This window comes from Melozone crissalis, unplaced genomic scaffold, assembly GCF_028551555.1.
Source record: "Melozone crissalis strain CALT ecotype California unplaced genomic scaffold, PUWL_Pcris_2 ptg000014l_1, whole genome shotgun sequence".
NCBI classification, from domain to species: Eukaryota; Metazoa; Chordata; class Aves; order Passeriformes; family Passerellidae; genus Melozone; species Melozone crissalis.
In genome coordinates, this window is record NW_026535792.1 from 2431825 (window position 1) to 2453429 (window position 21605).

Consider the following 21605-nt stretch of genomic DNA (forward strand, 5'->3'; position numbering starts at 1 on the left):
AATAATTTGGAGCAGAGCCATAAAAAGAGTGGATGGTGATGGTTTGAGCACAGCAGAGATTGAAATTGCTGGTGTGTGGAAGCAGCGCTGCCAGCTAACATTGACTTAGTGTCTCTGGAGAACTCTAACGGCAAATGCATTTTATTAATGGCAATATTCTTTTAGGAAATGCTGAGCATTGTTTCAGAGGTGGAGCCCCCTTGAGTACGTGGGTTTGGAAGTCAGCCAGACCAAGATCTGTTCAGCTGAGCTTGTTGCTGGTCACTGCTTTGGCCTCTGGCTGCAGCAGGAAGGTTGCCTAAGGGCATGTGCTGGGTACTGTCTGCTAACAACTGGAATATCCTTTTCTAGTGCAGAAACTGCATCCATCCATTCCTGCTCTGGATTCACCTGTATGGGATAAAATACTCAGAGACAGCAGGTCATGTTTTTAACTGTTCTTTTATTGTCTTTCATTTGAAATGTGTTTCCCAGAACATGAACATCAGTGGGAGTTGCTTTTTTCTCAGCTGGACTTGAGCTCTTACTGCCAGTAAGAGGGGCAGCTGCTCTAACTAGATTGTGGTCGTTGGCATTGCAGTGCCACATGGGGCTTGGATACTTTTCCTTGCACCTAATTGTCTTGTGGGGGTTGATCAGCCTTGGAGGAGGCTCTGATGTGCAAGTGAGAGGGGAGCCTGCCACGGCCAGCCATGGTGCTGCATCTTCTGTGCTTGCTCTTGCTGTTACCACCTCTTCACCTTCTTCCAGCTGCTTCCTGCTTGAATCCAGCATGGAAACAAGTGTGGACAGCAGGGGTGGCTGCCGGCCCCATTGAGAATGGCAGAAATGGTGCAGGTTGTACAGCCATAGAGATGGGGGATGGAGAATGCAGTGAACAGGAGTCATGGACTGTGCTGGTCTCCCAACAGGGCTGAATTTCACCTTGTACCTCCAGCCATGGTTCCTTTGCTGTGTAAAACTGGGATGTGATTCAATCAAGGAAAGTAACCCCACTGCCACACTGTCATTGCTTTGCAGGGAGGCTGTCGGAAGGGGATTCTCTGGAGCTGAGCTGTAGTGCTGGTCCTGCAAAGGTGATTCTGGAGCCAAACCAAGTGGTGATTTTGGACTGTAACCTGACCCCTGTTGAGCAAGTGATCAATGTCACATGGAAGAAGAATGGGTTTCCATTAGTGGAGCAAGAACATCTCCATGTGCTTCCAAATGGATCGCTCTTCATCTCATCCCAGGCTGCGGCAAAGGACAGTAAATATCCTGAGAGGGATGGTGCTGAGGGCAACTACTCCTGCGTGTCTCACACCTCCCTAGGGACTGTCACCAGTCAAACAGCTGCAGTCAGATTTTCAAGTAAGTGTTCTGGGGGGTTTGTTCATTTTCTTTCCTTCCCCTCCTGGTACTTGTACAGAAATCTGCTGCCCCAGGAGCTTGAGATAAAATGTCTGTGAATCATGATAATGATGTATAGATGGAATTTGGGATAGTCCATAAATAAGCAGTGGTGTTTTCCTGTTATCCCACTGTTAACATCCTGTGTAACTCTCCCAGGTAAGTGCCATCAGCTATGAATTAAAAACAGGACCCTCCTCTTTCCAAAAGACAGTGCTTGTTTTTGCAGAGAACTTCAGAGCCCTGAGTGCATCACCCTGTGCATGGAGAGGTGGCTGTGGGGGGATATGACTGTGGCAGCTTGTGAGGTGAATATCTCTTTGTATGGAAGAGATGAAAGAAAGGGTTCTTCAGGGCAGTTTTTGTTTGGATTCAGAAGGACACTCCAAAATCTGAACTGCTGAATCTCTGCACAGAGTTCAAGAATAAAATTCCTTTCTATTCAGGCTTGGCTCCTGGGGGCTATTTTAAGTGAGTGCAAATAAATGATTCCTTGACCTGCCAAATAGGTGAGGCTAGAAAATAATGCAAATACAGTAACACTTTTTTCTAGTACAGTGACTTGTGTATGTTAAATGTTGCTAAAAAAAGCTGCACAGGCACACCATGGGAGTTGAGGGGGGCGGTGAAGGTGCAGAGATAATGTCCTGACACCCCCTTTACACTGGGATGTTTTTAGGCTCTGGTACCCCAGACAGGGCCATCCAGGTTTGGCCAGGGAGTGTTTCAGTCTGTGAGCACTGTGCCGTAGAAACCAGAACTGCTGGTGAAGCTTTGCCAGATGAGGTGAAAATCTTTGACTTTTGCAACACGTCCTCCTTTTCTGCTCAGAAAATGTTTAGCATGCAGTCAGCGATCCTGCACACAGGTATTGTTTGGGAGGAGCTGTCATTAGTCCAGATGGATTTATTTAGGTGCTCCTGCCTCAGTCCCAAACAGTCTGAGTTAGGATATATTTATTCCCTTTTAGGGTGACTTACGTTGAAGTGTGTGCTGTGTCTCTTGCCCAGTGGCAGTGGGCTGTGTCTCTTTTATGGTCCTGGGTTTATTGTTTGGTATCTTACGAGTTAGAGCAGTGGAGACATCTCAAAATGGGGAGGCTGACTTAAATTGCCCTTCACTCCTCCTGGATTTTTCTAGAAGAGCATAAATGGGTGATGCCTCTCTCCATACCCTTCTGTGTTTGTTCCAGAAATGGGAAATTTCTGGTGAACTCTTTCCTTGTGTGTACTCATAGTTCTCCTTTTATTACCATCTGCACAGGGAAAATGCAGCTTCCGTGGCACACACATGCACCTGCCATAACCTATCCATTTCTGAGCAGGGAGCAGCAAGGGAATTGATTAATGAAATGCATCTCTCACTTCGATTTGTTCCGAGGGCTGGGCAGAAGCACTTGCTCCATTAGCATTCAGCTGGAGCAAGTGAGGATTGTAAAGGCTTGGGTTTTTTTCATTTTTTCCCCTGCTACTGAACATGGTCTGTCCAAAGCTGGATGGAGTGGATGGACTTATTCTTTGTGCTGATTGCCTTAGGGACTGCTAGTCAGGACAGGGCAGTAGTAGAAAACCTGTTCAGCAGGTGGGCTGTGTTATTCCTGTCATGAGCTTGTCCTTCTGACCTGCAGGTCCTTTCCTTCCCTGGAATGGGGTTGCCATGCAGGGCTATGGGGCTCTCTGTGCCACTGAGTCTTGCAGTAGCAAGTAGCATTGGATGTTTGTAGCACCTCCCTTGCTCAGTACTGGTTTGGTGCTCTTGGTGTCATCTGCTGTGTTTCAGGCTTGTGGGAGTCCACTCCTCCCCCTGAGGGCCCCAAGAGCAGCTCTGGCACCTCTGTGTAAGGGCTGCCAGCTTCCCAGTGGAGGGAGGGGATGCTGCAGGCAGCGGTGAGCCCAGAGGCTGGAGGAGGCCTTTTGGAGCAGTCAGGCTAGAGTGGGGGAGGTTGAATGGCATGTGAAGGCTGTGACAGTGTGAGGATTTCCATCTTTCCACCATGATCCAGGAATTCAGCTCGTTGGCATTTTGCTGGATAAACATATGGCTTGCTGCCCAGTGTTCCCTGGCACCCTGTGTGCCACCAAGGGACCCATGCCACCGTCCCTGTCCACACCTCGTGGCAGTGGTGGCCATGGCAAAGGGGGAGGAGCAAGGCTGTGGGGGCTCCTGTGTGCCTGTTAAACAAGCAGCTGCTCAGGCTGATAAACTGGGTTTTCCTGCAGGTTTTCCTGAGCCCCATGTGCTCCCACATGGAAGTACCAGGGGCGTTATTGTAGTTGTGGGAAGGTGTAGCTTTCTACCTGTTAATAACTACATTGATGAAGATTTGTTAAAGCTTTTAATTTAGCTTAAACATTTTGTGCAAGGGAGGTTGTAGAAAATTACAGTAATTGTGCCTGTCAGATGAAGACGTTTGCTGTGCCTGGAGGGAATGGGCCAGCATTGCATGGCTGCTGGTAGGAAGCACGGGAGAGGTTTGGAGTGTTCCTGCACCTGGAGGGACAGGCCACAGCAGGAATTAACACACAGGATCTCTCATCATCCTCTCTCCACATGGACAGTGTGTCCTCTCTGTGGCGCCCTGCGGGTCTGGGATTTGAGGAATGGCACACTAGGATTTGTTCTTACTTTAAGGATTTATTTTATAGATTTTATCCTATTTATTTTGTGAATTAGGGGCATGGGTGAGTGAAGGCCAGAGACTGTAGGCAGAGCCACGCTGGGCAGAAAAACTTCCTGAAGATGAATGCACAGGCTCTAGACCATCCATGACTTTAGATGTGGATTTAGATGCTGTTTTGGGTCGGAGGGGAGCTGGCTCCTGTGGAGAGCAGGAGCAATCCTGTGCTGCCATATGGCCCTGCAGACAGCGCTGTGCTGGCTGTGCCTGCGCCGTGCCGGGGGGGGGGCCGTGGCAAATTGCTCCCACCACTTTGTTAGCGTGTTCCCCTCCCCCCCCCCCGGCCGGTTCAGAGGTGAGTCCTTCAGAGAGGGGTGGCCTGAGTGGTGTATGAGATCTGAGTGGGGGCTGAGGTTGCCCCCACCTTGGAAGTACCTCCTAATAGTTGTAGAAGGTACAAAGAGGACGAGCACGCAGAGAGTCTGGGGGCAAAGCGCTGTGGGAGAGAGCAGCGAGCCCCTTTCAGAAGGCTGAATTCCTTGCATAGACTGCATTTTCTGCCTGGGGTGTAGTGTTGCTGGCTGGCAGCCTTTCCAAGCCCACAGCCTCCTGCACGGATCTCGCTGCTGGGAGAGGGGGAGGGTGCTGTGTTTCACCATCCTGCAGTCACCCCTGGGCTCAGAGCTAAAAGCCTTGGCACACACGGCTTGGCTCCAGCTGGGTTGAACATGTCAGTGGGGAGGGAGCTGCCTGCCCCACTCCTGGAGGTGCAGAGCCCTGTGCTTTGGCTGTCACTGAGGGCAATTTGCTGTAATGCTCTTCACCTTCTCACCTGCAGTGGGTAATTTTTACTGAGTGGCCTATTAAGGTGTTCAGGATAATCAGTGCAACACGGCTGGGAGGTGTTGTGGCTCAGAATGGCTTTGCAAGCTAAACCTTAGCTGAGAAGTTGAAAATAATGTTGAGTATGTGTCGTCTTTGTCTGCCTTTTCCCCTCAAGCATCTCCTTTCGCTGCCTCCCTGTGGGAAAACCTCTCACTTTGCAGCACTTCTGCAGCAGCAGAATTCTTCTGCCCAGGATTTGTTTGTGGGAGGAGAGCAGCCCCTCCAAGGATGCTGTGGCCCCAGGGTGAGCAGTGTGTTGGAGCCTGTCCTATACTTGCTGTGACCTGCACGCACGTCCGTGCAGCGTGTCCAAGTGACAGGAGCTGCTCTCCAGTCCTCTCCTCCCTTGCCTGATTCTTTTTCTTCCCAGCCCCAGCTGTTGGCAGCACAGCTCTGAGTCGCACTGGAGGTGCTGTACGTGTCCTGCCTCATCCATTCCACCCTGGTACTCCTGAGGATGAGAGAGGAGGAACACAAGGGATCACAGCATGCTGTGGTGTTGGCCCCAAGCTGGTGCAGATGCTTGTGGAGCAGTGATCAGCCCAGCCAGCAAGTCTGTCTCTGCCTGACCCTTTCAGGGCTGACATCCAGGGGTCTTGCTCAGTTCTGCATCAAAGAAACTTTTTCACTTCTCTTGCTTTGAATTGGTGTTACTTTCTGTGCTTATAAGGTCCCAGTTGACGTTCCCTGTCCTCTCCTTCACGGAGGACTCTGCAGGCTGCTTCTTTCAGAGCTTGCAGGGGTGATTTTTCCAGCCCATCCCTATCCCCACTGTCCGTAACCTTGTGCTGTGAAAGGAATATGATGGAGCTGCTCAGCCTCTGAAGCCCACCCCAAGAGTTCTGAGATGGTTTGCTGGGCATTGCCATGGTAGAGCCTCCAGCCCCACAGAGCTCTCAGCCTGCTGTGAGACAAAGCCATGGCGTTGCCAGGAGCTGTGACTCCCCTTGGGAAGTGTGGCTGTTCCTGTGTGCTCCAAGAGGGACACTGTGCTCCCTAATCAGCGGCACTGTTTGGTCACACTCCTCCACATCCTAGTGAGGTTCTGTTGGGGATGCTTTTCTTGGCTTCTGAAGAGCCATTCCAGCACAGTGGGCAGATAGGGCTGGGTGGAGGTAAAGGGCAGGATTTGGTTCTCAGCTGGGAATTTAAAGCTTGTAGGACCAGATCTGGCAGGTGACAGCCACGAATAACCAGGACAGGTTATTGCCTGGTAAGCCAGGGAGCCCAGGAGGCTCTGTCACCTTTTGTACACCAAGCTGATGCCAGTTAATAATGAGCAGCAGAGAGACAGGTGATGCTGCTTGAAGTGGAGGAAACAGAAATGCTAACAAATTTCATTTTTTAGGATTTCTACCTCCCATCATTATCTTCCTGAGTACATGGCCCTCCAGAGCCTGCCAAAATATTCTCATTGACACGTGTAGGATGAGAAGAGAATAATGGGAAAGAGGATTAAGGGTATCTGCTGTCAGGAGAAGGTTGCTTTGATGGTGCCATCCTGAATATGCACTGGCATTTGATGGATTTTCTTTTAAACTCTTGGATTCAGCAAGTTTTATTAACATGAGCTTAAAAGGTTTTGTAGTTTGTAGAAATTACTCTGTGGTGAAGTGGTCTGCAGTGTATATTTGAGAATACTAAAGCAGTTGGCTGAATTAAGGCCTTACATATTAATGTATTTTTCATTTTTTTCCAGGAAAACATTTTTCATTCCATTTGTATTGAATTGAAAAACGAAACGTGGCAGACAGCTGGTGGGAGAATTTGGTCTGTAGCTGCTGCGGAGAGCAATGAGTTGCTTGAAACATGTGATAACTATTTAAATTAAAGAAAAACACTAATGACAGCTGAGAATATGCCGAGGTTAAAATGGGTCATGCAAAAGCATTTCATTTTCCCAACTGTACATACTTTCTCAAGCTCACACTGCAATAAGGCATGTATATGTGTGCGTGGATGTTTGTGTGTGTGAGAGATGCAAAGAAAAACTTCAAGTTTGGAGTCCTACAAAATCCAAAGCAATGATGGATGTTCTTGGAAAGCAGTGCTGAGACAAGCACAGAATTGTGTTGGAGGGCCAGGAGGTCGCTCAGGGTCCTTCTGAGCACAGTGCTGTGCTCAGTCCAGCATTCAAGTGTGATTTCTTGGCTGAAATTTATGTTTCTTGTTCCACATTTGGGGTTTCTGGCACTTGTGTTAGAGCATTGTTGGATGGATTTGTCCAGCAGGGTAGGTTTCACAGCAAAGACAGTTTAACAGAGATTGATAAAGCAGAAGCCATTTCTTCTGGAGGCTTTCTGCCCCCATCCAGGAGCCTGCATGAATATTCAAAACTCTGCCTGTGACTGAGATGCCTTCGGGTTATGCTGTTGGTAGGACAGATGCTGACAGCCCTGGGGGAGGATTTCTGCTGCAGGGTTTTGCTGTGTGCATGGAAAGGTTGGAAGAAGAGGCAGCTGTGGATTGTGGTCCAAGAGCAATTCCAAACCTTAGTGCTTTGTCTCCAAAGCAGTCCAGCCTCTTTACTATGGAAAGACATATATAGAGAGAGGTGAGCCTTGGAGAGTAAACAAATATCCTGGCATGTATGAAATCCATCCTCCTCTTAGCAGGGTGTCTGGATCCCCTTGGCTGCCTTCCATCTGCTTGAATAGAATAAAGTTGGTTTTTGCAGGTAGGAGAAGGAGGGTCAAAACTCTTGTGGGCTCTGCCTCTGGTCTCCAGCACTGCCAGTCTGTGGGCAGTTGTTTTGTGTAACTTGACATCTGGCTTGTTCTTCCTCTTGCCTTGTTTTAATTTCCTGTGGCTGCAGGAATGCTGCAAGGCAAGGGGGAAACTCTCATCTCTGGGGTTGTGGCATTTTCCCTCTGTTTCTCATTCTGTGTCCTTCCCAAATGGAGCAAGGGAACATACAAGGAAGCAATTTAGGAAGGTAACTGCTGAAGCTGCCAAATTGCCTGTCTTCGTCTCACACTGTTGCCTTAAGGTAGAAAATGAGGCAAGAAGCAAATTTACACATTGGAACCTTTCAGTTACTGTTGTTAGGGTTGCTGAGAGTCTGTAGGAGCACAGAGAAGGGAGGAATTACATTTCAGGCTGTCTTCAGGAGAGAAAAGCCTTTCTCTTAGCTCATACATCATGACAAGTTTGCATTTCTCAGCAGAAACACTGAGTTATTAACTTTCCTTCCCTCCTTCTTTCCCCAGCATTGTCACGCTTTTTCCAGCAGCCGGAGTCGCAGACAGTGGAGGAAAATGGCATGGCCCGGTTTGAGTGCCGGATCGAGGGGCTGCCCTCCCCTGTCATCACCTGGGAGAAGGACCATGAAGCTGTGCCAGCAGAACCCAGGTGATGCCCTGCTTGCTTTCTTGGGTCAGCTTGAAAAAAAGCAAAGCAAAACCTGACCATTTAGGATGTGGAAATCATTCTACAAAATGGCAGAATGACGAGAGAGGTGATAGACAGGTGATAGAGAGCTGATATCAGGTTTGGACCTGATAACTAATTGATATAAGAGGAGTTATTCAAGGGACCGAGGAAAAAAGGTCCATAAACATCTAAATAAAATGAACTTTCCCCATATATTCAAACCACAAAGGAAAAACAACTCCTGATACTGTGCTAGTTATTACAGCTGAGAACCTGCACCCTGCAAAGGCCTGAGTGTACCCAGGATGGGAGATGGCAAAGCATGGATGCTTTGGCTTGTCCTCTTGTGTGAAATGACATGGAATTCATTGGGTTATTGGAGCCTGGGGTGAGGAGTATTAACCTGGGCATATCCAACTGAACTCCATTATGTGGATTTTCTTTGATTTTGGTTATGACTTTAATGAGAGGTCTTTTCCTTTGTCTTACTCCCATGTTTAGACACCATCTAGTAAAAGATGCTGAATTTTCTTTTTCTGGAGAAAAGAGGAGAGTCCTGAAGCATGATACTTTTCCTTTCATGAAAGTCAGTTACAGAGGAAGGGATAAACCATTAGCTGTTTGTCTATAGACATCACTTTTGCAGGGGATCAGTAACTGAATTGTCCTTTAGTTCTTAAAAACTCCTTTTCTGTTCTTCAGAAAGAGGTGTTTCCCTCCTGGGGAAGTTAATCCAAGTGGCAGAAGAGGAAAAAAAGAGGGGGGTGTTGGGGGGGAAGTTTAGAAATGCTTTTGAAGCAGTGGCTGTTTCTGTAAGAATACCCACTTATATCCTTGAGTCTGGAGTGTGGCATCTAAAAGTTCATAGGAGGCTGTTACGAAGAAAATTAATAAAAAAGGAAGGAAAAAACCCCTAGAAAATAAGGGATTACAGGAGAAGTGTGTCATAGATACAATGGCTTTTTAATGAGACAGCTCGATGGATATTGTGAAATTACTTGCTCAGAGGTTGCTTTCATCACGGGCAGCCTGAAAATTGTTTTCCTTGTAAAAGCCAGGCCATAATCTCTATCTGCAGATCTTGCTTTTTAAATCATGTTCTAGCTAATATGCTTTTTCAGAAGGATTTGCTTTTTTTGTTGCTGTCTAGTTGTTGTTGGATTTAATATAACCGGCTTTCGAAGGAATTAAGTGAATTCCAGGAAATGTTGGCTGCCAACCAGAGCTCTCTGTTATCCTCCCTGCATTGTGCCTAAGGATGGGATCTCAGGCTGGCCTGATTACTGTGGGCTCCCTCCTGTGCACACTTGGGATGAGCCGTGAAAATGGAACCCTTTGGCTGGGCAGGTGTCAGGGTGATGATTTCATACTCCAGAATAGCAGGGCTGGGAGGGTGTGCAAAATCAGGCTCAAGGACTTGGAGGTACAGCCCTGGAGTTGTGCTGCTACATCAGTGTTTGTGATTTAAGAGGGATAGAATAATCATGTTAAACTCACATTGCTTTTCCCTTTTCTTGCTTTTCCTTTTCCCCTCTCTTGTCTTCCTTTCCCCCTCTTTTTCACTCTTCCCCCTCCACTTTTCTTTGTTGTTCTTACCTCTGGGCACTCTTTTCAGCCTTTGCCTGGATGCAGGTTCTAGCATGGTGCCACCTCAAAGGTACTGAGAGCTGATCTTAAAAAAGTATTTAAACAACCTATAGAGTACCACAGTGCTGATTGGTGTTCTTGGAATACCTTTCCTGTCCCTCTTCAGGACAAAAATCTAAATTACCTATGTGAGTAAGGCACAGATTATTTTGCAGTTCTGGCTCTGAAGCACAGTGAGTAAACACAGTCTTAAATCTGCAGCTGCTGCTGAAAGGTGGCTCACAGGATTTCTCTTGATTGCAGTTGATTTGGGGTGTGTGCAACATCTCTTGGCATAATCTCTGGTTTATGTGCTGGCTGGGTTTCACATCAGGCTCCAAAATTCTGTTTATTTTCTCTAGAGCCAAGATGAGCACTTGCTGGGAACTGGAGGTCTTTGGAGGTCTGCACAACAAATCCATAACCTACAGACCACATACTCTGCAATCACAGTATATTTGTCCACATTTTGGCTAAGTGAGGGTTTTATCTGTGTGTAAAGTTTTATTTCTCTGCTATGCCAGGAATGCCTTGATGTGGCTCATGTCAGGACTCTGGAACTGTGAGCAAAAGGGCTTCCAAACTGAGCCTGCAACAGAACTGCAGGTTCCTCACTGTGCTCAGGACAGCTTTGGGCTGTCCTAGGCACCTTCAAAAGGCTGAAGGTAGAGTGTGCTGGCAGTTTACCAGGGAGAAGGTAAGAAAGGGAGTAGGACTGTTAATGCTGGGATATTCTCTGAGCTGTAGGGCTGCAGTGTTTGGACACGAGGCAGTGGTGCTTGATTTCAGCTCTTGGGCACTGCCCTGGTGAGCAGCCCTGAGCCCCTCAGTGCTGTCAGGGAGGGGAAGAGCTCTGTGGGTGTGCCCTGCTGTTCTTGCTGCCTTTGGAGCCGTGGCAGTTGTCAGGGTATTCCAGGTGGGGCTTGCCTTTCGCCCCCATCGAGGCAAGCTTCTCTGAGATCCTGACACTGCAGCTATCAACAGCAAAACTCCTGGGACTGCCAAGGTTCCAGCATTTCTCTTGCTTCCAGGGCCTTTGTCTGTCTGTCCTTTAGCTTTTGTTTCCTGCTTAATCCTTGGTGAAGGTGAGCAGACAAAAAGATTTGCGCTTTGTGTGGAAGAAAAGCTCTGACAACTGTCTGCTCTGAGTCATCAGGCAAATTTCCTTACAGGGAGCCTGGGGATGGAGCAAATGCCCTTGCAGGCTGCCTGAAGGCTTCTAGTTCAGGGCTGCTGGGACCCTGAGGAGCTGGAGGCTTTGTGAGCAGCTGGGAGAAATGGTGGATAGAGAAATGTGCTTTTCTTCCCTCCTTGCTTCCCAGCAGAGTGATCCTCACCGCTGCCATGTTTTTCCAACGGGATGTATGGCACTGAGTAGATCTCTACCACTGATACTGAGGGGACTGTGTCAAGCTATTTTCATGAAGTCTCCCCATTAAACTCCCTTGTTTCCAGCTCCTGCTCTCTTTAGAGACACAGTGGCTTGTTTTGTGCCCCCAAGAGAAGCTGGGTCCTGAATGCCCTGGTATAGTGACCCTGCTCTGAGAGAAGAAAGGCCAGAGATCAGAGGTCTGTCCTAGCCTCAGTGAATCTGTGATAAATCACTGAAGTGTCTTTTTGTGGCTGGGAGATGCCTTGCCTGGTGTTTGAAATATGTTGATATTAATTACAGACTCAAATAGCAGATGCACGACAAAAATAAATATTATCGCAGTGGGAGGCTTTCCCTCCATGGAGCTGAGAGGATGCAAATATTTGTCATCCTTCTCCTGAGTCCTGATGAGGCATCCTGATGAGGGCTTTTCAGTATCACCTCCTCTGAGGTCTTTTGGGGCTTGATCCTGAGCAAAATGTCTTTGTGAGTAGCAGGAACATGGCTTTAGGGATGTAAGGCGTTGTATTTGTGTACATGGGAAGCTTCAGCCTGTCTGTGTCCATGGATCAGGCTGTAGGATTGTTTCAGTGGAGACAGAATAGTCACTGGAGGAGCTCTTGTAGCTCTTCCTTCTTCATCAGCTCTGAAGGACAAGACACGATGAGCTCAACGGCAGTAGCTGAGGTCCAGGATTGATGCAAGACTCACAACAGGAATATTTGTCTCTGGAACAGACTGCTTAGGGCAAGGAGGTGTTTCCATGGGTGCAGATTTAGGATAAATGTCTGCAGGAGCAGGCATGCTGTTGGTGACCATAGCTTGAATGCAGGATGAGTGACCTGTTAAGGTCTTCCTGGCTCCATGATCCTTGCTCATGGCACTCCAGCTGTCTCAGCACCTGGAGAAACACAGTTTGACTTACTGTGATCTTTGTGGATGGCAGGCCTGGCATTCATGGTTATAACTTGCCTTTGTGCTGTTCCTGTGTAATAGCTGCTATCCCTCCCTTTAGCAATTGCCTTTGAATGTGTCCTCTTCATAATGAAGACTGATAACCCAGAGCTGCCTGTCAAACCTCGGCAGCTCTGTTTATAGAGGCTTGCAATTAAAAATGGATCTCATATATAATTAAAAAGGATCACGTAGGCTTTGCGCCTTGCATTCAAGAATAAAGAGGCTGCCATCTAGGAATCCAGGCAGAAAATGGAGATGCTGACAGCCTGCTCCTACTTTTATGCTAATTGCTAATCATCTGCTTTGTTCAGTGTAATGCAGCAAGGATTGTGTTCATGTCATGAGCAGTGTAGCCATTTCACTCTGTGGAATTGTTTCCCAGTAGCATCCCATGGGCAAATCAGAAGATACTGAATGCCCAGCTGTGAGTTTGTCACCTTGGGAAAGCCAGAAACTTGTGGAAGAAGGAAAGGAGCAGAAATGATGCAGGTTCAGGTGGCTGTGTTGTGGCTGCTTTGGCCCATGGAGGTGCAGCTGTGTATCAACTGGTCCCTTTTCATGTACTTGAGGCGTGCAGCAAGAAAAAGATGATGTTCAGACTTCTTTGCAGTGTGTTTTTTGTCTGGCAACCAAACCTTTGTAAAAAGCAAGTGCTGAAAATGGCTGTAGCATGTGCTCAAGCTTGGGGAATCTACAAATGTGTATGTAGAAGTGTGAGTGTATGGAGTTGGTTTGTACTGGCCAGTTGATTTGTGTCAGCAAAGTCCTGTTAGTCTGGTCTCCCAAGAGCAGCTTTTAAATTTGGAAGATTCCAAGGGTATGGATACTTGCTGCTTTTTGAGAACCACGGGTTGGGTTACTCAGAGGTTCCCTGATGCCATTCTGCTGTCATTGCCAGGACCTGCACATGAGAGACTTTTTGGGAGAAAAAGAGGGGATTGAAGGACTTTGGGGTGATGAATATCTGGGGTAAGACATAGCCTGTCTCACACTCTTCCTTTTGGTTACTCAGGTTTATAACTCTTCCCAATGGCGTCCTCCAAATCGTGGATGTGCAGGAGAGCGATGCTGGGATTTACCACTGCGTGGCAACCAACGCCGCCCGAAAGCGCTACAGCAACGACGCCACCCTCAGCGTGGTGAAAGGTGAGGTGCTGCCAGCAGCCTCTTGGCTGGGTACAGGTCTGCCAGGTAATCATTGTGTGTGGTGGGAGAGCTGGACTCAAATACCAGTGACCATCTCCCCTCCTAGTGTGCTCTCCACGTGGCCAGCTTTGGTTAAAACTTGCAGAGAGGCATTTCATGAAAGGTTTCTCTTTGCTGGTGATGGGGTAAGGAGATTGTGTTGGGAGGACTCCTTTGTGCTCTGGGGTGACTAGAAGGGATGAGGCAGCCCATTTACTCCTTGGGGAGGGCAGCATTTTTGGTGGTGTTCTCTGCAGTGGCATTGGATAGCAAGAGAAACAAGGGCTGGCATGGACAGACAAAGGTGCTTCCCAGGCAAGCAAGAGAAATGGCTGGAGGCTGGAGTAGCTGGCAGGACAGTGTTTAACCAGGGTGCCCAGCACAGTCCAGAGGAGGCTGAGCACAGTACATCCAACTTGTGTTCTGTGTCCATATTGCTGGTGCTCTGCTGAACTCCAGAGATCATTATGTGTTATTGGGGAACAGTCCCAGCTGGGATTTCTCCTGGTGGTACAGGCCTTTGGAGCAAAGCTTTGGCTGTGAGCTGTCCTTCACCTCCCAATCTGGGCCTCAGCCTCTGAGTGCATTTTGCTTTGTAAGCCAAGAGTGCAGTGGGCAAGTCTGGACATGAGGACATAGCTGAGAGCCTGAGTGCAGTGGGGGTCTCCAGGCTCCAGCATCCTTCCCAGCGTGCCTGGCTGCCTCCCCAGCTTTGTATCATCCTGTCCTGCAAATGGACAAGCTCACCAGGGCTGGGAGTCTGGCTGAGCTGTCCCTTCTCTCTGGACAGTGCCCCCTGTCACGTCTGTCTCCTGTTCATACTGACCCCAGTATCTTGCGGGCAGCTTTAACCTTGAAAGCTCTGAAATCCTTCCCAGCCCCTTCTGTCTTTGTTTAGGATTGTGTTGCTTGGCATTCTGCTCCCAGTGTATTTTCCCAGCGATGGCTTTGCTGTTCATCCATCAGCAGGGAGTGTAATTAACTGTGGAGCCTGAGAACACACCTCTGATCAATGGATTGTGTCATGGAGGTAATCTGGGTGGAATCTGCAGAGAATTCATGAGCGGTTGAATGCTCTGTATCTAATTGCCAGCCCCTGCCAGATCCTCTGCGTGTTTAATGAAGCTGGGAGCTGAGGGGAGCGCTTCCTATGGGCAGTTCCAGCTCCAGAGACAGCTCCTGTGCTGGCTCTGGTGTGCTATTGATAACTAATATCGATCAAGCTGCAAAGGTGAATTTGATGTCCTTGGCATCATAACTCATTCTGCATAATTGCATCTTGTAGCTCTGCAATGTTTAATCTGCTTTGCAAATGGAGGCAATGGAAGAGGTTAAATGGGAAGCGTTCCTTCTGGAGCACCAGCCGGCCCGAGCAGATTTCTGCCTGCAGTTCTCACCCAAATCTCTCTTCTGCAGCACCACACCACCCGCTGGCTGCTAAAACAAATATGTGAGGTTGAGTTTTTCACCAGATTGAGCTGATAGTGATGAAAAACATGCCTGTTAAATCTCTGGGGTTTTTTATAATTGGGGAGAAGTATCTCTGAGACAGATGGGAAACTGCAGTGACCTGTGCAGGCTGTAAACTCCTCCATGAGTGACTGGCATGGTATTGATCCTTTTTTGTTTCAGCACTTCACCATCAGAGCACATTTTTGGATGCCTGGACTGGCTTGAGGAGTCTTTTCCTCCCTGTTCAGAAGCAGCTGATAATAGTTGGAGTGAGCTGGTCAGGCAGAAATCCTTTCCGGATTATGAAAAATAAAACCAAACTAAACCAAAACAAAGAATCCTAGGAAAAAAACCCCAAAATAAACCGAAAGACAGACAAAAAAAGAACAATAGACTGAAGTACAGTTATTTAGTGTTGCTTCTTTGGAAACTTTAGGGACCAAACTCCTGTGTGTCTGCAGATAGGAGCGACTAAACTGCTTCTTCCCTCCTTGCTCCTGGCAAGGGACTCCTTTGTGCCAAGATAAGGTGACAGTCCAGCCTTTCAGTCCCACTGCCAGGGCCCCTGGAAAAGGTTTGTGCCGTGGGACCTTGTGTCTCCTAATCTGCTGTCCCACTGTACAGCCCTGGCAGTGCTGTGTTATGTGCTGGAGGTAGATTTGGGGTCTTGCTGGTGATAATCCAAATGCTTCCAAGGATCAGGTCTGGGAACATTTTGTGTTCATGCCTCTGCCCTCCAGACAGGGCTGGATTTGAACGAGCTGTGCATAGCAAAAGAATCAGGTTCCCTATAGCTCTTCTGCCCAGTCGTCCTGTTCCTCCCCCCTCCCTCCCTGTTCCTTGTACGATGGCTGGGAATTGTTCCCTCTCCCTTATTAAAGGCCTTTTCCCAGTAAAAACAGCAATTAACACAACCCCTTTCTGTCATATCTGCGCAGTCTAAAAACCCCAAAAGTGTCATTTCCCTGCGCAGTGTGACTTCCCTGTCCTGGGGGGAATTTGGGCTGTGCTGTGTGTCCGTGGCTCAGCACATGCTGGCTGTGGCCAGGCAGGGCAGGCGGGGCTGCAGATGTTTTGGCTGTGCAGACTTCATGGTGCAAATTTCCAGACCTTCCCTGGGGAAGCGGCGCTTGGAGCTGGAAGGGAAGAGAGCAGACGGGACAGCGGGATGCAGTCACGCAGCCCTGAAACAGAGCCTGCTGCTGAAACAGGGATAGCTCGGGTTTTCCCCTTGGATCTCCACTGCTTCCCAGTGCACATCTGGCAGCTCTGTCCCTTCACCCCTCACCTGGACAGGTGATGATTGAACCCTGTGTCTCTCTCTGCCAAAAGGGCATTAGGAACTGGCTGTGGGATGCTTTCCCAGGCCCTGGCTGTGCGTGCTGCCTTTCCTTGGGGTCAGCTGTGTCTTGTTCCTTGTAGCTCCTTTTTCTGGAGGCAGGCTCTGGAGCCCTACTCTGAACTTGTAGATAAAGAACTAATTCCTTATGTGTCCTGGTTGTGTTCCCAGGTTCTTGACATACACACAGAAGTGTTGCCATGCTTCATAAAGCAGCTCTCAAAGAAGAGTAGCAGAAGGGCTTGGGGAACATGATGTGTGGTCTCAGCAGGTCACTTTGCCTGTCACTTCGCTTTCTCCCTCCGTGTCATGCACATGCCTGCTCTGTGTGTTTTCATGGGAATAGGCTCCCTCTTGCTGTGTATTTGCCCCACAACTGGCACAATGTAGCACAAATAACAGTCAGAAGCTGTGTTGCTGCAAGAACAGCAGATTTTTACAAAGATTTGATCTATTCTGTTTTTAAATGTCACAGGGAGTGTGGCTCCCCCTAATTTCCATTGCATCTTCCCCATTGAATGATGGGATTTCTTCTCCACAGCTAACCCAAATTTCACTTCTCTGCAATTCATCCTATTAGTTTTAGTTGCAAAGCATTTGGAATCTTGAAAAAACTGACATTTCTCCTTATTTTTTAATGCCTTTGAGTATAAGCAGTATGGTGTCTCCCAAGTGACCTAAAGAAAGTTAAAAATCTTGGCAATTTTAGTATAGAATAGTTTTCTCCCACTGGAGTGGGAGAAACAAATTTGAGATCCTGACCCCAGAGCTCCTTCATGTAGATCTCAGTGTTTGTGTCTTTTCATATTTATTGGTTATTGCAGAAGAATTGTCAAAGCATGGTCCTGGGAGCCAGGACTCCTTGCTTCTCTCTCCCTCTCTGTTGTTGGGCTGCAGAGGAGAATCAGTTCCTCAACTGGAAATTTCTGTAAATAGGGATAATGTAATAAATAGCCTTGGAGTTACCCTCTTGGAAAGGATGGCTCAGTCTGGAGAATGATTATGGGCATTTGGTGCTGGAGGGCATCCAGGGGCACATACAGAGAGAGGTGTGGGCATGTATCTCAGTGTGGGTGTGGGATTTCCCTCCTCGTGTCCTCTGGACCCTGTTCCTGGTCTGTGCCTGTGGGGTGGCTGTGACTGCTGTGACATGTGTGGGAAAAACTTCTGCCTTAAACCAGATAGGCAAGAATCAGAATCTCCCTGTGCTGCAGTAATGCAGGAATTGGAGAACAGAGCAGGGTGGTGGGTGGAGGTCTGGGCTGAGCAGACCACGGAGGAGTCTCCCAGCAGCTGAGCACATCCCCCGCGAGCTGGGATTTAGTGCCGTGTTATTAGAGATGACACTGTGAGATTGCCGTTGGCAGAACATCATTTACGCTGACAGTTGTAGCAGCTTGCTGCAGCAGTGTCCCAGGAAATGGATTTTTCAGCCAAATATTTGTATGAATGTGATAACAGGGACAGAGCTTGGAGGCAGCTGAAGCACCTTCAGTTTTTTTGTTCTTTTGGTGTTTGTGCTGCAGTGGCTTGCAGGTACCAACATAGAGCCTGGGAGGGTTCTTGCTCCAGAGGGCTGTAGGAAAATACAGCTCTTGACTGGGATGAGCTTTAGGGATGGAGGGGAAGGTGGTGATGAAGTGAGCAACACTCGCAGTTGGCCACCACCTCGCAGAAACAGACGTGCTGTTACCACAAGTGGATTTTCAGTCCCTGCATGTGCGAATGACGTGCTGGATGCTGGCTTGGCACTCAGCCCGAGCCCTGGCCACGTGCTCTGCTCCCCTCGTGGCTTCCAGCGCAGGTACTGGGCAGCCAGGGGACAGGGAACTTTGGATTTGGGTCAGTGCTGCTCTGGGCTGGCCTCCCTGACTGCAGCTGGGCATTGATCCTGTGTGTGCTGCCAGCAACAATGAAGGGCAGCATTAGCCAGAGTGGAGGGATGGTCCAACCTGGATTAGGGCGGTCTTCCTTCAGCAGGAACCCATTGCAGGGCCCTGTGTGGTTGTGGGGGCAGAGCTATCCACACCTGTGTGTCGGCATGGCACACTTCTTCTGAGTTGTGGGCATGTGTAGGGAGAGAAAGTGTGGGGTGGGATAACACAATTGCATTTTTGCTGTGAGTTGTTGGCATGATCAGCAAATGATGCATCACCTCTGGAGAAAGAGACATCCCAGTTCCAACCTGCAATTGCCATGTTCCTGTTCCATGTGCCTCCTGTGCAGGACATAGAACTGTCACTTTTCCCCCTCTCCTTTTAGCATCCTGTTTTCCTTTGCCCTCTGGTCTCTCACTTCACTAGCAGTTAAGCAGGACACTGCTCTCCACTTGACATCCCAAAAGCTCAGCCATGAAGACTCTGTTTACAAGTGTTTCACAGCTCTGGTTTCCTGGGAAGCAGGTATCTGAAGCTGTTTGCATAATGCATCTGATGGATTCTGTAAAACACTGTTGCTCCTGCCTGTGGCAGAAGGTGCTAAGCAAGCCATGGCAAGTGTGAATTCAGAGGATGGCAAGATCAAGGAGGAGGTACACAACACTTCCTGCTTAATAAATAGATCTTTAAGGCTAGAAGTGACCTTCTGCCTAACAAGCTGTAAACTTAAACTCCATCTCACTTTACTGAGCCTGTCACTGCTGGTGGGTTTCAAGCACGCGTGGAGCAGGATCGAGCCCATTGATATTGGGTTAAACTTGTGAAAGACTGGTGCAGATGTGTGTCAGGCACCCATCCAACCACACAGCTCTGCTTGGCTGGGGTTCCTACAGGGCCAAGATGCATCACACCCCTCACATCACTGAGGGAAAGCTGCTCATAGCTCCAGTGTCAGCAGCCTGCTCTGGGAGCCCAAGGGGAGTTCCAGCTCAGCTGTCTGTGAAGTTCTGTGGGGCTATGATGTGCCACACTCCTGACAGCTCCAGCAGCCCGCAGTGACAGAGGGTTTGATACAAAATGCAGAGCCCTCACCTCCCATTAAGCACAACAGCTAAGCCTGGGGATGGCACCGAAGTGAGTGGCAACAGAGGTGTCAAGGATAATAGAGCAGAACAAGGGATGTACAGCTGGGAATAGGTGAGCTGTTTCCAGGTCCTGAGGGGAAACTGCTCTAATCCACATGCAGTGGTAGCTGTGCATGATGTTTAGAGCTGTCAGATGTGGCCAGGCTCGTGTGTTACTCTGCCTTCAGCTCCTGCAGACGAGGGATGTGTGGATTCAGGTGTGGTTTGTGGTCCTCTGATGTTCTCCACATGCATCCCTTACTAATTCAGGTCTGCTGCACTTTTGAGGCTTCCTGAAATAACAGCTGGTATTTGGTAAGGCTTGGACTGAAGCACGGTTTAAGTGGTAGGCTCCGTTCAGTTTTCCTCTGAGTCCTTTAGTGGTGGTGCAATCCTGTGGTGCATCAGCACATCTGCACTACAGGGATCACACCTAGCCTGCCCTGGAGGATGTGGGACAGGCTGTGACTGTGTGGAGAGGCTGGAAAGGAGCTAGGAATAGAGACCATAATTAGGTCAGCAGCTTGCAGTGGGCTGCGGGACAGGAAGGTTGATGTGCTTGGGCTCCTGATGACACTGGTTAATTATTAATCATTGGTGTTACAGCTGTGCCTCAGCAGCTCTCTGAGGTCGAGGGCTGGCGGTGCCCTCTGGCACTGACAGCGTCCAGCAGCTGGAGTGAGGATGTTGGAAGTGTCTGGAGGCATAGCAAAGCTCATGGGGATGTCTAATCCCATTACTTTTGACACAGGACAGACATGTCCCTGTCTCCAAGACCCACCAGTACCTACAGGGGTGCTGAGGAACAGGAGTGGGCCTGGGTCGCAGGGGAGGCTGAGTCAGGAGCAGAGCTGGGCTGCTCTGAGCCCTCACTTGGATATCTTGGATGCTGGGAATTGCTCAGAACACAACTGAGGGTTTGCCTTGGGTATCAGAGGTGTTCTTGCCCATCTCTGTTCCTGGTGCAGCCAGGGGACAATGCCAAGTAGACTGTGGACAAGAATGAGGAGCAGGAAGAGAGAGGAAGGATGGGACAAGGAGGGGCAGGTGGTGCTGTCAAACACCGTCTTAATGCACAGCCTTACATCAGGGTTCTCTGTGGCACCCAGCAAGTGTCCAAGCAAAGGGCTCTGACAGAATCTGTGGATATCAGCAACGATCTTTCCCCATGGAAAGCCAGCTTTTCTTCTGGACTTTTCCTAGAAAAACAGATTTGCATTGTCCTGAGTGAATGCAGATGCATCCATCTGCTTTTAGTTCTCTCCCTTCCAAGTTGGCAGTCTCAGTTTGCTGCCAGACTGTTTTACTGTGGGCTCCCAGCATGTTGTGTGTTCACAGCGTCACTTGTGGGAAGCATTCTGTGTACCTGGCATCAGGGAGAGCCCTCTGCAAGATCCCTTCCCAAAGTGTTCCTCTTTTCAGAGCTGCTCTGGCAGAGGGAATGGGGCAGAGCAGGAGCCGTGGTCACAGAGGAAGCAGGTTATGCCCTCCTGCATGGTCCAGGGCCTCCAGCCTCATCCCTTTCTGCTGTCACTGGATGTGCCTGAATTGCAGATGGATCTGATATCACAAATAAATCTGAATTGCAAATAGGTCTGATGAAGTAGGTGTTAGCCCCTGGGAAACATCAGCCTCAGAGCACAAGGAGGAAGTGACTGGGGTGAAATGGCTCTGGTCACTGAGGCAGGGTGAGTAAGGAGGAGTTTCACAGTGACTTGTGAGCCAGAATGGTCTTCTGTTGACCATGTCTCTGTGTCATTGCTCTGCAAGAGGTAAGAAAATAGGACTTATGGCCTTTTTTTTATCTCCTTGGAGATGCCTCATGCATCATTCTGGAAAGTGGTGTGCTGCTCCAGGATAATGACAAAGAGAGCTGGTATAATGATGGTTAAAAAGGCATGAGGGTGTTCCCACTGAATCCCAGAGGCTGGCAACTTATGTCCCTAGGACTGTCTCATGTTTACTTATTGGGGGGGGTGTGTTTATATTTAATAATGGATACTGTGGCTTTTGCTAAGGATCTTCTGATGCTCTCTGGCTATTACTTTTGCACCTTCACTTCTGTGAATAGCTGTGTTATGAACTGTGAGCAGATGGAGTCCCAGAGATGCTGAGAGATGTACCCAGAGCAGCACAGAGGGTTAGTGACAGAGACCATGGGAGACTCTCTTGAGCCCCTGGACCAGAAGCTGGGACATCATCCTTTCTGGTTGTCAGCCATGGGACATTCCTGGTACACTGAGGAGGTTCCTGTTGCAGTGGTGACTTTACAAAACAGCCTCTTGCAGCCTTTGTTTTTCTAGTCACTGGATTTGGCGGCTGCATGGGAATAGCTGGAGCTTGCAGTGCTTTAAGGGCTCAGCTTGAGCAACATAAGCTGTCTGGATTTTAGGGTTAGGGCAGGGAGGCT

At 48.8% G+C, this 21605-nt stretch overlaps 1 protein-coding gene across 1 annotated transcript in view; it reads left to right on the forward strand.

Moving 5' to 3' along the window:
• IGDCC4 (immunoglobulin superfamily DCC subclass member 4) overlaps positions 1–21605 on the forward strand; it is an 85284-nt gene that overhangs the window by 27551 nt on the left and 36128 nt on the right. Inside the window, exons 2-4 of the mRNA XM_054272958.1 lie at positions 1021–1350; positions 8101–8242; positions 13231–13364. Coding sequence (XP_054128933.1) covers positions 1021–1350; positions 8101–8242; positions 13231–13364 — 606 coding nt within the window. The remainder of the gene's footprint in view (positions 1–1020; positions 1351–8100; positions 8243–13230; positions 13365–21605) is intronic.